General features: G+C 41.5%; 1 protein-coding gene across 1 annotated transcript in view; it reads right to left on the reverse strand.

The window, feature by feature from the left end:
• The window catches only part of bicd1a (bicaudal D homolog 1a), a 35,735-nt gene extending 18,615 nt beyond the window's left edge, over positions 1–17,120 (reverse strand). Inside the window, exon 1 of the mRNA XM_034879263.1 lies at positions 16,768–17,120. Coding sequence (XP_034735154.1) covers positions 16,768–17,109 — 342 coding nt within the window. The 5' untranslated portion in view covers positions 17,110–17,120. The remainder of the gene's footprint in view (positions 1–16,767) is intronic.
• Between the last annotated feature and the right edge of the window lie 1,123 nt (positions 17,121–18,243).

The raw sequence follows: 18,243 nt of genomic DNA on the forward strand, positions 1-18,243 counted from the left end.
CACACACACACACACACACACACACACACACACACACTCCAGATGGTCAGCCCAGCCAACCACATCTGGAGTTTCAGTACCATGGAGAGAGACATGCAGGTCTGCTGCTGTGTAGCCTGTAGCTATCAGCGCCATGAGGAGAACTGTGTGTGGAAATGAATGCTTGAGAACAGAAAGATTGTTTCTTGCTGCAGCATGTCATGCAATTTGTCATCCACATGTTTGATGATCAGTTTTAAATCATGCCATGCCAATGTCACAAGTGTTGAGGACCAAGCCAAATCCTCCATACAAAAGAACAACAGGAAATCAACAGATCAGAATGAATCTCCTGAAAAATCTAAAAAAAACACAAGAGTGCATTAAATAAAAGAGACCTAAGTCTGAAGCGGCATGCAATGTGTCAACATCCATTCACAACAAGACAACACACATAAACACACATCAGCCTGAGTTGAGTAGACAAAACACAAACACATGAGATCTTATACAGACTCACTCACTTCTTTTTGACAAATGCATGTTGGACTGCAATACACAAGTCTGGCGAGGTAAATGTGGCAGCAGAATGGTATGAAACAGTTTCCACTTTTCCACAAAATGGCTTCCTGTCTGTGGTCTGTCAGTACTGTCAATTCAAAATGAAATGTTTCTATAGCTTGGTTAGTAAATAACCTTTACATCATTTCTGCAACCCTAGTTATATCCATGCACCTAAACAGTAAATAACTAATATGCACAAGTTCTAATGTTCATTAACTCACTTGTAATGTTGGTAATCCAGAAATCCAAGTTTACTGCTACAGCTTCTCAAAGTAAGAACAGCTGCAGTATGGGTCTTAAAGGGATATTCCATTAATTTAGTATCATAAAGTTGGGGGACTTACAAGAGACAGAATTTAAAAAGGTCAAAATCTAAGTGACAGAGGCTGGCACATCCTGAATTACTTGTTCTAGTACGGATCAAAACACTTTATCCTACATTTCCTATTATGCAACCCAATAGCGTCTGTCATTAGACTCTCACTCCCTCTTAAAACCCCATTTCTTTCAAACTACACACACTCTTGCAGTGTCTGTGGTCTCAGCTTCAGGTTTATACAGGACGCGCTCCGAAGATTAAGTGTGACGATATTAATGTAGCAATACTCCCAGATGATAATAATGGCAGACTGGTCAGAGACCAATACATTCATGATTTCATTTTCTTGTTGCTTATCCTTCTCTAATAAAGGACAGTTTGTGTTAGGCTACTCTTTAATATGTAGGCCTAATGTTTTTTTTATTATAGCTTACATTGGTTTCATAACCTTAACAATTATTCTTACATCCCCGGACCAATAACGTGGCCTATATACAGCAGGCTACGTATGTAGTGTAGTTTACATTCATCACACCGGGAACACCACAATGCTTCTTAATCTTTTTATTTTGGTACTTGTCAGAAGAATAAATCATGAATATTGTTTTACATATATGCTCACAGCGTGTATTGAATTGACTTACTTCTTTTTCTAGTTGTTGTCCCTTTCTGATTGTTCTGTATGAACATTAATTGTACAAAGAATTAGACATGGCTTATAGAGATTTGTGTAAATGCTTGTAAAACATGTTCTCACGTTGTGAATAAAGGGAGCCTAGAGTCCTTAGGGTACATTTCCTGAGGAACATTACTATCCTCTGCTCACTTTTAAAGCAAAGGCTAAATAATAATACATTTTATTTATATAGTGCTTTACATGGTAGGCTACTCAAAAGACACTTTACAGTAAAACCAGCACACTTATCACATAAAAACAGAAACATGAAACTAGCATATTTAAAGCAATTAAAAAACAGTGTAGCCTACAACTTTGTAAAAATGTGGAGTGACTATAGGCTAAGTAGATATTTTGACACCCTCACACATTCAGTCGGGTCCGCTATGTTGGGCTTTTTCTCTCCGTTTGAGCCGTATTTCCCTTTTTGCATATTATATGTTCACCTCCTCGTTACTTTCCATATTATATTCTTCACCTCCTCGTTACTTTCCATATTATATTCTTTCCCTCCTTACTTTCCATTAGAAGCTGCTGCTCATTGGGTGAAACATATGGCGCATGCGTCTTCTCCATCTCTGCATCAGTAAATCTGTGATCGATACCGTGGTCTATATAAGAAAGCCGTGAACGTGCACTTATCCCAGCTATCTCCACCTGGCTCGACATAGCTTCACTTGTTCATCCTGGCTCGGCAAACGTGCAACCGATTAAGCTGCGATGAGCGGATCACACTAAGTCAAGCTGCACTTTTTCACTTATCCTGGATATCTTTATTCTACTTTCGTGCAACAGGCCCCAGATGACATCCCAGTAACATCACCAGCGTAATTTTCAAACATTAGAAAGCTCCAAGGCCACAGAATATATTATAAAAAATTTTTTGCAGGCTGATTACTACTTTTTTTTATCACGTGACTGGAACTTAACATGTGAAATCATTGGCCTGCCCCTTTAAATATAAGTTAGGCCTACTAAGTGTTGCTCAAAGGTTAGGCTTACTCTGACAGAAAACTTATTTACAGTTTAGTATATTTAGTATTCTATAACTCTGATGTAATTAAAACCCATGATGAGCCACTAATGCAGGTGTATGGGAAACGTTGCCCTGGCATATTTTGCAAGGACACAAAAACGTCCCCATGTGCTTCTCAGCAATAGGGAAAAGTGCCAAGTCCAAAGATCTGTCATCTATAACAACACACAAGCACATTTTCACTAGCGAGGGGAAGCTGGGTAATCACAGCCCAGCAAGAATGGAGGTCAGTCACACTGACACAACTAACAAATAAAAAACATGCCTAGAAGTAACTGCATTATTAAAAACAATTCAGCAACACGTTTAAAATGTGTACGGACTGTGTACGGACACAAAATGTATTGTCCTTTGTTAAAAAGAAATTACATGCAAGCTGCAGTATCTGCATTGCTTTGAGTGAGTGTGTGTGTGTGTGTGTGTGTGTGTGTGTGTGTGTGTGTGTTTGTGCTTTAAGCCACCAGGAGCCCTGGATGTGTATAGTTTTTATTATAAGTGCCCAGGCTATTCAATCCTTTAATCCAGTTTGTAGAAAGCTAATCTATTAAAGAATAACTGTAACATAAACACTTAGCTGGAGCTGACGTGATATGAATGTTTTATAGATAGTAAAGAGGTTATATACAAATTGCTTTGCTTTCTGTTTGTCCTTTTTATTTAGAGCAGCGGAGCCTATTATTCCTCTGATAACAATATGTTATTATGCTGACTCTCCAGGAAAAAAAAAATCTATAATGCAGGATAATAGCAGAAAAACGCTTTAATGTGATTAATAGGGGAAAATCCCTGCCAGTTACAAGAAATCCACAACAGCGTCACATCTGTCGCATTCTCACAAACACAATGAGTACAGTACATGCTGTGCGAAGCTGAAAGGTCTGCCAGGGGACAGGCTGTGTTTCTAGTTAAGAAGATATGGCTGGTTAGAGTGATTCAATTTGGCTCAAGTCTGCTCTTTATAATAAAGATGCCTGGATCACTTATGTGTGCTTGGTCTGTGTCTGGCTGATTGGACACTGAATCCGGAAACAGAGAGGCACCTGGGGTGGAAGATATTTTGAATCCTGACTGAATGTTTATTTCCTATCCATTCTCCTAATTCTTCCTTACATTCTCCTCTCCTCCTACGTGACCACGCCTTCGGCACACTAACCCAGAACGAAAATAAACAGTGGACTACTGTCTGCCTCAATGACAAGTACTTCTACTTCTACTTTTTGGGCTCTTACACCTTATAAAGAGGCATACAGGATGTTATGCTTTGCATTTATAAAGAAGGCTCTGATCAGACAGGAAAAACGGGTGCCCTGCAGGAGATCATGAACAAGTCAACCACAAAAACACATGGCCTACCCCTTAGGCCATTCTAGCGAACAAATACACATGGCTCCAGGCACACTCGTCCATGCACTTCACTTGTATTCATCCCTAACTCCTGCCATTTGTTTGGAGAGAGAACAAGAGCATTCGGGTTGGAATGGAAAATAAAAAAAAAGCACTGAGTGAGAAGGAAGAGATGAGACTTTAATGCTGAGTGCCCTGTCTGAGTGTCCCGACACAGACAGACAGAAGCAAGGAAGGGAGGAAGGAAGGAAGGAAGGAAACGGAACGAAAGGAAAGGAACGAACCACACATATTGTTCAGTTTTAAATGAAACTAGTGTATTGCCCATTCAAACCATGATTGTTCGGATGGCCAATTGCTTGACCCATGGTATTGCTGCTTACAGCTTTCTCGAGAACCGCTCACCCAAACAACTTCACACTTGACACGGCGCTTCCTTAGCTCCTAACCGTGCGTTCACACCGCCACTAACTTGAGCTTCTAAAGTTACCAGAAGACATTCATTTTCAATGGAAGCCGGCTTCTTTCAGCTTCAAGGAGCGGCGAATCTGTCGGTGTCGCGTTTCGGGCGTTTTCAACTTTATGGTAATGAGCTTTGACGCGGTTCAGCGGCAAGCAGCAGCTAACGCCAGCGACCAATCAGAATACAGACGTCTTTTGCGCTGGCTGTTTTCGGAGAAAAAACATGATGTAAACTTTTGTTACAACCAAAATATTCATTCTGAGGACAAGTTCATAATCGCCGTTGCCGGGTTACCTATCGTTTATGATATAACGTTGTTTGTACAGGGACCAGTTAACGTTACCTTCTGGCCACATCATCTCTGAATGGTCCGCTCACAGTGAAGTCCTGCATGGATCACTAGGTTAGTCTGGCAGTGGCTCGCTCCACCTGCACGCCGCTACGGCTCAGCAGCTAATGAGCGAGCTAGTAATGCAAATTCTGTCATTATACAGTATATGTAATTTATAAAAGAATTCTAGTGTCAGTGCATTGGCCCTGCAGTAGCTGCCTGTGCTTCTTCCATGATCAAATCATGTGGAGGCTTTCGTTGCTGTTTGTCGCTTTGCACAAGATTGAGTGACAAGTACTCGCCCTGTTGTTTATTTGGTTGCCATGACTTTGTGAGCGTTGAAGTCCTTGTCACTCCCCAATGTAAGTCGAGTGCAGATTTGAGTCGCGCATGTTCAGAATTAAATGGTTTTGAAACATACTTTTGTGTGAATAAACAGCAGTTTACTTTTGCTGGTGGATACATAATATACAACGTTAAGACTGAACTCTTCTTCACTTCACTACAGTGCCACTCAAATTATGTAAGTTTGCCATACTAACTTGGAACACTTATATTTTTTTATTTATCATTATCCAGAATTCTTCAAGTGGATTCTTGCTCCATCACAATCCTCCTACAATAAACGACAAAAGACCATTTCCATTATGTGCCTCAACTAAGTACTGTGCCTCCTCAGTGAGTCAACTTTTCAGGGACTTGCCGGGGGTGAAGACAAATTAGAGCGCTAATGTACGGAGTGTGGAGATTGACCTATTGTCTCCCTCCCTACAGTCCTTCTTCCCTTTGCCATCTCTTTGCTTGACTAAGTGGGAGGAGTATTTAATGGGACAAGTAATCTAAGGTTAAAGAAAAAAGGAAATTGAGCTTGGATGGGTGTGCTGAGAGTAATGATGATGGCGTGAAGAATAAAATAAAAGACGAAGGTTTTTGAAAGCTCTCAGGCTGATTGGTATTTGGTGATAGTGCCATCAGACACACCCGCAGAGGCAGCCAGAAGCACACAAGAGAGAGAGACACAACGGCAGGAGACAGAGTCAAATGATAACATTGTCTCCTATCACTGTAGAGGGTCTCTGACTACAATGGAAAGGCTGGTCTGCACACAGTGACCCTCTTGGTGTTGACACATGGGGCCTCTGTGGGACTCAGTGCTTCTGTGCAGCCACAGGAGAGCCTCCATGCCTGCGGGAATCCTTGTATGGGCTACTAATAAGGTGATGTTAGCTCTAGCATTTCATCAGGCAAATGGAAGTATTTACCAGGTTTTTCTGCTTGATATCTGATTTATAGTTTAAGTTATTTATCAAGCAAAGAGACTACAGTTTATATATAAAATACAGTATGTATATTTTCCTTTCCAAAAGCAGGACCATACATATATAGTGCTATTTTATATATATATATATATATATACCATTTCAGTTTTAATGACCTCACTTGACATCATCAGCTCTCTTGTGATGGAGGATAGGGTTAGTTAAATGGGTTAACTAGGGGATGATTTAATACCTGCCTGAGTTTACACCCCCTAACAGCATAGAAGTGACAAAGACAAATCTGTTGACCCTGATTCTGTCGCACCCCCATAACAATGAATAAGTGCATATCTGGGTGTGCACGCTCTCACGCAAACCAGTAAGTATGGGCACTTTAATTGTGATGAGGGAGGCCTAGGCAGGAACTTCAGAGGATCATGCTTGTCCGTGCTCTACATCGTTGCTGGATATAATGACCTCTGGTCATCTACATGGGAGGTTTTCCCCGGCATGAAGAGATGGAAAGCATGAAAGAAGACTGGAGCTGAAACTAAATTGCTCTATACACAAAAAGGCAGAATAACTGAAATAAGTGATGCTTTAAATTACCAATTTATAAAATCAAACCAGGTGGACAATACCTATAAATATGAGCAGCAGACGTCACAACCTATTTATTAATTACAGGAACGTATGTCTGTCAGTGTCTGTGAGTGTGTATGTGTGTGTGTGTGAGTGTGTGAGGGTGTGTTATGTGCATATCTCTCGAACAACTTTGACGTTGTTGGATAAGAAATGCAAAATATATCGTTAAATATAGGTAAAAGAAGCACACATTGGCTTTTGTTGCTCTAGCCGCTGGCCACTCCCACTGAGGACCAGTGGACCAGAGGACAAACAACAAACAATTCCTTTATTTCAGGACGTTTCAGAATCCCACACATTCAAAACACAGCCAGGCAACAAGTGCAGAGCGTGATGCCACTTAGGCAGGCTATTTATCTTATAAAGCAATGTGTGTGTGTCAATGTTTGTGTGTCCGTGTTGGGGGGAAGGTAACCTGCACATCAGCAGAAGCCACATGCAGAACACTTTAGAGCGGGGGGGCTCTTTCCTGCTATTGTATTAAATTGCTGTGAGCTGGCAGAGCATAATGTAACCTAATGTTGGAGATTATTCCTTCAGAGCGCTGTGCAACGTGAGAAAATCTCAAGAGTTGGACCAGGCAGATACTTTTTCACTTTTCATCAGACTCAGCCTGGGTTGGGTTTATTAAGTCGTTACAGTAGTTACATTCTGAATCTGCAGAGTTCTCTGTCAGGTAAATACAGCAGTAGCCTACAATGTCTTCCTCTGGTGTACAAGTAGCCTACACTACACTGTAAGTCGGTAGTAGGCTATACAGTGGAGTTGCATATTAAGTGGTTTGGGGTCCTTCTGCAAGTCATTTTGGTTTTGATGAATTCTACATGCAGCAATACCACAGGCCAAGTAAACGCCTGGCACATTTTCAACGGGCACTGCACTAGTAGTTCTTAAATTCACACATGGAAGATCTTTGTGTTGCAAAAACAAAAGTTTTCCTTGTGGGAGAACAGGATGCTTTTTTGCTATGCTTTCAGAGTTCGCAGCACACACAGCTAAAGTAGACGACTAATCAATACAGCAGCATGCAGGCAGGGAAGTCCTGGTTCCTCTTACCAAAGACTGTATTTCACTGCAGTAAAAAGGAGCATTCTTAAAAACATAATCTATGCAGGCCTGGGCTGGCCTGAAGTGTCTCTGCAGAGAGAACTGCTTCTTTAGGTCCTGTTCTCTCTTCATGTGACAATCATGAGATTTTAGAAAAATGAAAAAAAGAAACATAATAAGAGTCTAAAACGATGAAATAACTCAGCAAAATCATGTGGTTCCTTTTTGAGTCCCCCCCCCTTCTCTCTTCCTCCCCTCTTCTCCATCAAGTCAGCGCAACCATAAATACCTGAAACAACAGAGAGACCCGACTGATGGGCTGGAGTCACTCCACCTCTCTATCCTGCCACCCCTCCCTCTCTCTCTGGTCTCAATCACAACATCCGCAGCACCCCCCCCACCCCCACACCCCCCGCCACCCCCTCCACGCTACATATACAGACACAAGAGAGAGAAAAAACAAAAGCCATCCACACATGCAGGAAAAGTGTTCCTGGTGTGTGACTCAGTGACAAATGACCTTCCCTTTGGGTCCTGACAAAACACACATATCACCCCCCACCCACCCATATAAAACACAGCCAAACACAAGGGCAGACAGGTCCTTATCTATATGCTCAACAGCATCCCTGAGCCTGTTGCCAAAGGTCACAGGTCAACACCACCTAGAAAGAAAGAGCATACATTCTTTTCTCCAAACAACATTATCATTTAAACTGAAGGATTATAAAGTATTTTTTAATGACTACGCTTAAAAAAAACACCATGATTTAAAAGACATTGTTGAGTGGGCTATGCATTTCTTAAAAAAAAAAAACTGCTCTCTGTGATGGCACGGTGGGTAGTGTTTGCAGATAAATGGTGTCTAAGCGCGTCACGTCAGATATCTGTGAGCATTGTGAACTGGCGCCACGGAGGGAAGCCAAACTCGGTTCATCTAAACACACTGCCCACACAAAGATGACACAGAGCTGGCTTAAAAGTAACCCTTTAAGAGTCAAAGCAAATTCGGCTTTATTTCCATGGCTGACTGCCATCAAGCAGACCTCGGTGCTAGACAGTTCATCTCTAAAAAAATCTTCGTAAGTGACTGATTCAACAGCTGTTTTGGTATGATCCACTTTGAGGCAATCACACCGAATCCGTCAGATGTGGTTTGCCAACTTGCATTGATTTCCTCAATGCATGCTACTGTACACAATAATGTGCAGCTTAGCTCACATGATAATTTCTCACCACACAGAGCAGAAATCAATGCATAATTCCCACTTCAATCCAGGGAGGAACCATTGTGGAAGATCGGGAGAGGGGAGCGCCCCTAGGAGATGAGGAGGGGGATTGTGGGCTCATGGTGTAGAGCACAAAACCCAAAGAACGGAGCAACACCATCTCATGAGATATTGATTCAGCCCCTCCACCCATGTTTAATGCCATTTCTAATGTAAAAGAGGAGCAAGAGCAGAGGGGAGAGAAACCTGTAATGTATCCTTTCTCCTCATGCAGGATAGCGGGATCTACAACCACAGCTGCTCTCTTTCTCAATTGTCATCTTTTAATGGAAGCCCCATCAAACCTAACAGGGTGTACCTAGTTTTTTTTTTTAAACTTCATAAGTGTTAAGAAGTATTTAAGTTTTGCTAAACCTTTTCTTCAATTTTGATTCCCTACTTCAAAGAAAAAACGCCAGATGTGTCCTCCCTGCCTAACACCAAACAGTAACTCTGCTGCTTCAGAGTCTTGTCTGCTTCAACAGTAATGTAACTGCAGTTGTTAACAGTTGGTAGGGGAAATACATTAAACACCTCTGGAAATGTAACTCCTCATTTCTTTTATTACAGATAATTTTGGGGCATTTTAGGCCTTTATTTTGAGAGAAGAACTGAAGGCATTAAAGGGGAGAGAGAGGGGGAACGACATGCAGCAAATGCAGGAAAGGCCGCAGGTCGGAGTCAAATCCTCGGCTGCTGCGTCAAGGAGTAAATGTTCTAGTGAGCTACCCGGGTGCCCTTAACTCCTCATTTCTACTATATTTTGCTTTATGAGATACAGAAGGTTTGAAAACCAGTGTGATTTTGACAGGTCTCTCACTGGGCTTCATAATTTATTTTGAAGGAGGTCAAGTCAAGCAACAGCTTCACACCCTCAACAGTGGAGCCTGATGACCGAGCAGGCGTATGATGTTGACTTGACTTATGAATTCAATTTGAAGATGATGCCTGACAAGATGGAATGCCGTGTGATCACAAGAGTCCCGCTGCCGTGCGAGGTAAGATGCTTGGTGCATATTCCAGTAATACGTTTTCAGATTCTGGATGTTTGCCAAGTAAATGTCAAGGAGCAATGCATGGTTGTAAGACGCTGGATGTGATAGCATTCAACCAGGAGTACTCAAAGCAGGGTGATAGTGTTTTTGTGGCACTACTACTACTTTAGGCATTGGTCTGAGTGATTCTTAACAATATTATAAAATGATTTGATGATTAAACCATGTCGGCTATCAAAAGGTCTTGTGACCCGCATGAATTGCATAATTTTCCTACAGGAAAGCATGATATATAATGGGTCCGAACAGAGGTGGGTTTTGGCACTGTTTGCAGCCTTTTTTTCCATTGTTGTGTGTGTGGAAATCAATCACATTGTTTTGTGATTTTTTGTGACAACCATTAGTCAAATTGCTGAGACAAGTCATGGCACACCATGTGTCATGCAATGTCTTTCAACAGCAATTTTCAAGTTCAATGTCAGCAAATACTGTGAGTCATGAAGGTTGAGTGTGTGCAGACTCTACCAAGAATAGCGTTGAGGAGACGGATGACTACACAGCTGAAAGAAAAATAAAGACACAGTCTTGGAGCTGAAGATTTCATACTAACCTGATGAATCATGACTGAAGTTGCCATGTGAAGATTTCTTTCTTGGCCTAAAGACATGAGAACAGAAGTGACTTGGGAACTGCCTGCCTCGTCTCAACTCATCACAAATGCCAACTCTTCTGTACACTTTTTAAAACTTAAGAAATTTAAGAGATAAAAAGAGGAGTTAGCGGAAATGACTTAACGCCTACCCTAACCCTAATCCAGACATATGAGTTAGAATGTTTAAAAGGAAAAGATTATTTTCTTTGTATGGGAGACTAAAAAGAATTTCTAATTAAAGGGACTAAAAGCAATTAGGGACTAAGGCTGACTAATAAGTGAGTACAGGGCATACAATTACTTTATGACTACAAGAATGCTCTTCAAGTGCTCTCAATCTACCTTGTTTTCAGTGTGATTAAAACATCACTGTACGCCCTATTAACACACTGCTCTTCCCACTCTGCAGTGGTGGCATCCTCCTCCTTCCGCCTCTTACTGTGTCCTATCTGAGGTTGATCTGCCCAGAGACAGCACTAACAAGCCAGAACCATTGCTTAGGCAGCAATCCAGAGACATCCAGTACACACACACACACACACACACACACACACACACAGATACAAGGAATGAGAGAGTGATGGCAGGCAGGGAAAGAGAGAGAGAAAGGAGGAGGCGTGAAAGAGCTTGGTGAAGGGAAAATATATGGGGTGGGAGAGGACACTACAGAGCAAGGAAACACTTCTACTTTTAGAACCAAATCACGCTCTTTGCATTCAATTTCTGCTTGGGCCCTGCAGACAGGAAACATATGCGTACAGCTTCTCCTAAAGATTAACAAAAAACCACAACCATCACCACTTCATGTCAACGAAATATCACTTTTTTCCCTCATTTTCTATAAATTGAGGAGACAAGCAAATAGGCAAGAATAATGATAAAAACATCTTTGTCTGTATTGAAAAAAAAGCCTCTTTTGATTTAGGACTAGTGGTTGAAAAAAATTAACTATTTGAAATGTCAACTTAGGTTCTCGTAAACTGTGAGAGGAGAAAATAATTAAATAATTGGTAGATTAATCATTATTTGAAAATAATTGTCAAGGATTTCCACTGGAGGATGCTGCTCTGTTTCTCACTGTCATTATGACCTTTTGTTATGTAATTTTATTGTCACTGAAAAAAATTCAAACATGGGTTTGTGTGTGTGTGTGTGTGTGTGTGTGTGTGTGTGTGTGTGTGTGTGTGTGTACAGTGCTCTAGTCGTTTGTTTTCCACCAGCTGGGACTTGGACTAAGGGCAGACAACCAGGACTTACAGAACATATGTGTCACCACAGAACATATGCAAACACACTTGCAAATCTGGCTAGCTTGCACATACAATGGCATAAGCAAATCAAAGAAAAATACATGCATCAGACATAAAGCAACTGTTTTTACACATATGATGCTGCAGTCTGTTGTCAGTTTTAAAAATAAATATACATATAAATATCTTTTTAGACATGCATGTTAGGTTTTTAGTGAATAATAAACACTGACTGGACAAAACAATGTATTCTCTAATAAGAGAAAAAAAAACATGGCAAGACTGATTTTTGGCCTTTTTTAGGAATAATCAACAGTTCCAGGCCACTCAGTCCCAGAAGCAATTGAATTTTCCATCTGCAGTTTCCATTCCCTTTTATAATGCACCTGTCCTAGAGTATGACAGGGGTAGATGTGATGTTATTGTCCTGGCAGGTTTTCACTCATTCATTCACTCTCATATTCATTAAAGTGCGACAGAAAGCTAGGACGCAGGGGGTGTTTCTTTCTGTGGAAGTAATATCACCTCAGGAAAATGTTCCCTCTCTCAGGCAAGAGCAAGGACAGACAGGCAGAAAGATAGACAGACAGACAGACAGGAAGCAGAGAATAAAATTGGTGCAGATGTTAACAGATGACAGATCACAACAAAGACTGCTGCTGTAATGGCAGCTGACCTTTCTAGAGCTACGAAAATTAAAGTTTAACCATGCAAAAGCCAAAAATGGACTATTAACAAAGAGGCCAAAGGCATCATACTGGATGTTGAATTACTTCAATATCCTTTAAAAAAGGATCCAGCCACTGGTGCAGTAAAGCAGGCACATCCACCCATCTGGGCTGTTCTTTCCTAAACTTTAAACGGCCGCTCTTAAAGCTTAGACTCTTTGCTTCTTGTCGTTTTGTCTGCTGGCATCAAAATATTTTCTTTTTATAATACTTTACCCTAGATTCCCTCTACTACACAGCCAAAATGTGTTGCTGCTTCTTTCTTTTCTCTCATCAAATTCTCCCTATCATCTGCCATACCACCCATCATCCAATGATAAAGTGTGAGATATCAGCTGGACAGTGCTCTGCTGCTGGCTGTCTATGGCTGTCTCTTTATCTTAACACGCTGCCGTGAGCTGGACAAAGATCATTCTGATTCTGCGTGCAAGTCAAAACAAAAGTCCAACTAGTCAAGCAGTGGAACAAAAGGGCACAAGGAAGAAAGAGGGATATGTGAATATATAGTGAAAAAATATAATGTCCCCAAAACTGCCTTAAGCTCTCATAATTTAGTACAAACGTTTTGTTACAATCAACTGACCAACCATGTGACTTCATTTAGTTTGATTAGGTCTAAAAAGATCCAGGGTACAAGCGGCCGAAATGGGTTTCCTCAGGAGGGGGGGCTGGTGTCTCCCTTAGAGATAGGGTGAGAAGCTCAGTCATCCGAGAGGAGCTCAGAGTAGAACCGCTGCTCCGTCCAGTCAAAAGGAGTCAGTTGAGGTGGTTCGGGCATCTGGTAAGGATGCCTCCTGGGCGTCTCCCTAGGGAGACGTTCCAGGCACGCCCAGCTGGGAGGAGGCCTCGGGGAAGACCCAGGAATAGTTGGAGAGATTATATCTCCAACCTGGCCCTGGAACGCCTCGGGATCCCCAAGTCGGAGCTGGTTGATGTGGCTCGAGAAAGGGAAGTCTGGGGTCCCCTGCTGGAACTGCCGCACCGCGACCCGATACCGGATAAGCGGATAAAGATGGATGGATGGATGGATTGATAGATAGGTCTAAAAAGCCTAATAGCCCCACTCATGACTCCATTAAGAGAACACTTTCAATCAGGGTTTTAACAGACTTATACACCTCAAAAGACGGCTGTTAAAATTCTATATCCATAATGTTTCTATCCACAAAAAAGAAAAAGAAAAGGAAAAGAAAAAACAATCAGTGGGAGGAACAGTTCCATATATACAAGCCTACCCCAAACAATTAAAGAACATTACCCACACCTTCATAAATCCTGCTGCAACATAGTAAATGCAGAAACAGACCATTTCATAAACACGTTTTATCATAACAATGGTTTGATAGCAACTGCCACATTTATAGTTACCGTCTGGCATACTAAGAAGTGACGCAATGGGTTGTGGACGTGTATCATTTTAACTAGGCGGTCTCTTAAGTTTGGGGCACGCGTAAAAACAAGTCTGGAGAACCATGGCTAGAAGGGGTCTTCGTGGAAGAGTTGCAGCCAAAAAGCCTCTGACATGGAAACAAAGCCAAGCGACTCAACTATGCACGAAAACATAGGAACTGGGGTGCAGAAAAATGGAAGCAGGTGCTCTGGACTGACAAAATTTGAAATATTTTGCTTAAGCAGAAGGCAGTTTGTTTGCCAAAGGGCAGGGGAGCGCTACAATAATGAGTGTCTGCCGGTAACAGTGAAGCATGGCGGAGGTTCCCTGCAAGTTTGGGGCTGCATTTCTGCAAATGGAGTATACAGGCAGATATTTATCCATCATGTAATATCATCAGGGAGGCGTATGCTTGGTCCCAAATGTATTCTGCAGCAGGACAACGACCCCAACGAGAACTATCTTCAGCGGAAAGAAGAACAAGAAGTCCTGGAAGTGATGGCATGGCCCCAACAGAGCCCTGATCTCAACATTGTCGAGTGTGTCTGGGTTTGCATGAAGAGACCGAAGGATTTGGGGAAGCCTACACCAACAGAGGAGCAGTGGTTAGTTCTCCAAGACGTTTGGAACAACCTACCTGCCGACTTCCTTCAACAACTGTGTGCAAGTGTACCTAGAAGAATTGATGCTGTGTTGAAGGAAAAAGGGTGGTCACACCAAATATTGATTTGATTTAGATTCCACTTCTGTTCATTCACCGCATTTTGTAAATTGGTGAAAATAAACTATTAACACTTCCATTTTTGAAAGCATTCTTAGTTTACAGCATTTTTTCAAACCAGCCTAAAACCTTTGCACAGTACTGTATATAATGAGCCAGAAACGCCCACAGATGGAGTCCAGTGTTGCATCACTGGCAGTCTTAAATTGGGAAGGAATTCTTTTTCTATATTTTGTATTTTGTCATGCAAAGAGTTTGGCAGTTTGTATGTTTTTCATTCATAACTTTATTTATATATAAATATGTATATATGTATTAAAATAGACAGTTTGAGGTAAATGTAAATTGCTCATATTTCAGCGGTTCATTTCCCAATCAGCCACATGTAAGGTAGAGTCAATAGAAGTCATAACTGTTTAAGAGCAGGATTGAACTAGCTAGTGCTGTTCAAATATGAAAAGTTTATGTTAATCTATTGCCTATTTCTTGCCTCAAATGTTTTCAGGAACAAACAGTATTTTAGCTTACTGATTAGCTGTAAAATGAGAAAAAGCTGCAGATGGTTGGCTGGGTGACCATTCGTGGTTTTGGCTCAACTGTTTTCAACATGGCAGCCTGGTACAAAACTTTCTTATTATACAGCTACACAGTACACTAAAATAAGCTTTCTGATAAGATTTGAGGCAATACTGTAACGTAACCTTGATTCATATTTCAGTGCATTGTTTGACAGTTTGGCCGCAGTTCACAAGCCGTATTAGACACCGTTAGGGACGCTTTGGCTCTGATTGGTTGTTTCCGTCCGGTGTGGTGGAAACTTCCAAATGCCATTAGGAGCACAAGGAGGAAGCAGAGAAATACTGTATATTAGTTCCTACAAATTATCTGTCTCATCTATCACTTTCAGGATATAGGCTAGAAGAAAAAAGTATTCTTTATAGTTCCTCAAGCATTTCGTTTTTTATTGAGAAACTTCTTACTTACACCCTGGTGTGCGCATGGTTTGAGATGACACTGTATAATAATGATGAGAATGAAAGTTGACAAAAGTTGGCAGCAAAAACAGAATTTCCCTCTCTCACACACACACACACACACACACACACACAGCCAAAAACTTTGCTTTCAGCTCCTTCTCTTGGCCCCTTGGCACTAGCATCTCCATAAGCAACCTTGGGGTCTGAGCCCTGTCAGCATCCGTCTCTTGTTACTCTATGCATGTATGTATTGATTGAATGTTCATACACAGCCATGTATTATTCAGTCGGGGTCACACAGCACTTTTCTCCACTTTAAAATATTGGTATGTGGACTTATAAAGTCTGTTCTAGACAATTAATGCATCAACAGCACAGCATTTTGGTACAGGAGTAACAATTTGTGGGTGTACTCTAAAAACCTCCATCTTCACAGTGCGTCTCAATGTCCTTTTTATCTCCGAGCCGCTGCACATACTGCAGTGGACAACTCTGAAGATCCAATTACTGAGGGATTTCTGAGAGAGAAAAAACTAGATCTTGGCAAAACACCAAAAGGCTCAGTCAAGAGTCCCAAGTAGAGAGTTTGCTGAAAGTAATGACTGTGTGTAAGGGAAGGAATCTTAAAACAATGAAACACAATGGTCTGGGGGGTGTTTTATGGGGGTTCTTACAGAGTCCTGAGCTTGCAATACCATGTACAGTACTGCTGCCAATGGATTCACTGCAGAGAAACAGCATAAATAAATGATTCACTTTTTTATGATAACAGATTCAGGGGGTGAAACCTTTAACATTATGAGAATAGATAGGCCTACCGTTAAACGTCCACAGATTGAAGGATTTTCAACTAAATTAAATGCAAGTGATATTAAACATTGGTCAGTACTATGTTAGGGGACCCTGGAGACCACGTTACTGCTGGTTCTCAATCCCCACTCCGCGCTGCGTGCATATGAACGCAACAAACAAGACATCATCCCTCATGTTAGCGTAAGGTGGACACCACATGTAAAACTAGGTGGACCCCCGCTGTGGCAATGCAGCTGGTCACACACACCTGCCCGCAGTGCACTCGCGGGCCACAATGTCCAAAAAAAGCAACAGCAGCTCCTTCTCTTACCTCCTGCAATTGCTCCAGCTCCTTTCTGAGATACTCCTGCTCGATCTCCAGGTCTGCATACCTCTGCTTCAGCGCCTGGTTCTCCTCCAGGACTACGAGACCGCACTCCGCAGCCCGGATTTTCTCCCGGTTCGCCTCGGCCAGTTCCTGGGTAAGCCGCTCCAACTCGGCCCGGTACTGATCCGCCGATTCCGCGCATACTCCATCGGCGGCCATCGCCCCTCTCTCTCTCTGTGTCTCCTGTCTGTCTCCCTGTCGCTCTGCGGTCCCCCCTGTCTCTCCACCGCTCTGGACAGAGCCACAGAGGCGGGCGGAGGCTGAGAGATGCTGAGTATCCGCCATAATGGAGAGAAAATTTAAAAACATATATAATTATTATTATATTTTTCTCTGCATTATTACTAATATCACCTAAAAGCAGATAAATATCATTAAAATGACCATACCAGCTGATAGAGGAAGCTCTGCGACTTAAATCAGGTCAGTGGCTTCTGTGTGACACTCAGCAAAACAGAGAGCAGGATTTCTGCTTCTTGATGGGTGAAAGGGCGCCACCTGCTGTGAGAAATAACATTTACAGCTTTTTATGGGACCTGCATCAGTGCGTGTACTGTCATGCTCTGTTTAGACTTCACAATATAGTATTATGCATTGGTTATAGCTAAAAACCTTACATAAATTATAATAAATCATTTCTCACTGGAAGAGCAGGTAACATGATTGGTTTCAATTTGCATGTCTAGTATTTATAAATTATTCATAAATACATATACAGTATATACAGTATGTAAATATATGTATATATATACAGTATATATGATGTCAACTTTCCTTTTTTATTCTTACAATTTAAATATATCATATTGAAGTTGACCTTTTTTTAAAAGCTAATTTGGCCTATTGCTTGGTGGGTTGAGCAGCAGGCTCCTCCTCTGCAGCGCTGTGGAGGAAGGTCTGGCAATGCAAGACTAGTTGGTTGCAAGCTGGTGGTGTTGTAGACAAAGGTGACTGTAACCTGCTACAGAGGGCTGTGTTGTGTGTGGGTGCAGACGGGTGGTTCCGGGTTTTGGGGCATGTTTGTATTGCAGTAATTTTAATGGAGGTGTAAGTAAATGCTGTCTAAAATAAAGTTTGTTGGTCAATACATTACCTGAATCATTTTCTTTCTTCTCCATCTTCTTTAATAGAGACAACCAGATGACATGTTGCTGCAACTTTAGTTTTTTTTTTAGATGCATAGGGGAAACCTATTTAGCATGCTCAGGCAACCAGTCAGTCAACCAGCAAAAATTGTTTGAAAGTTATATGGAACTAGAATAAAACATTTACAACCTACAATCTATATTTTAGTGGTATCTGATGTTTAAAATCATGGTCCTGAATACAGACAACGGCAATGAATATACTGTATAATTTCCAACTTCCATGTCATAAAGAGCATTTTTACTGCATTTTTTCCAAGAAAAGGTTGATATT

This window comes from Etheostoma cragini, chromosome 8 (assembly GCF_013103735.1).
Source record: "Etheostoma cragini isolate CJK2018 chromosome 8, CSU_Ecrag_1.0, whole genome shotgun sequence".
Taxonomy (NCBI): Eukaryota; Metazoa; Chordata; class Actinopteri; order Perciformes; family Percidae; genus Etheostoma; species Etheostoma cragini.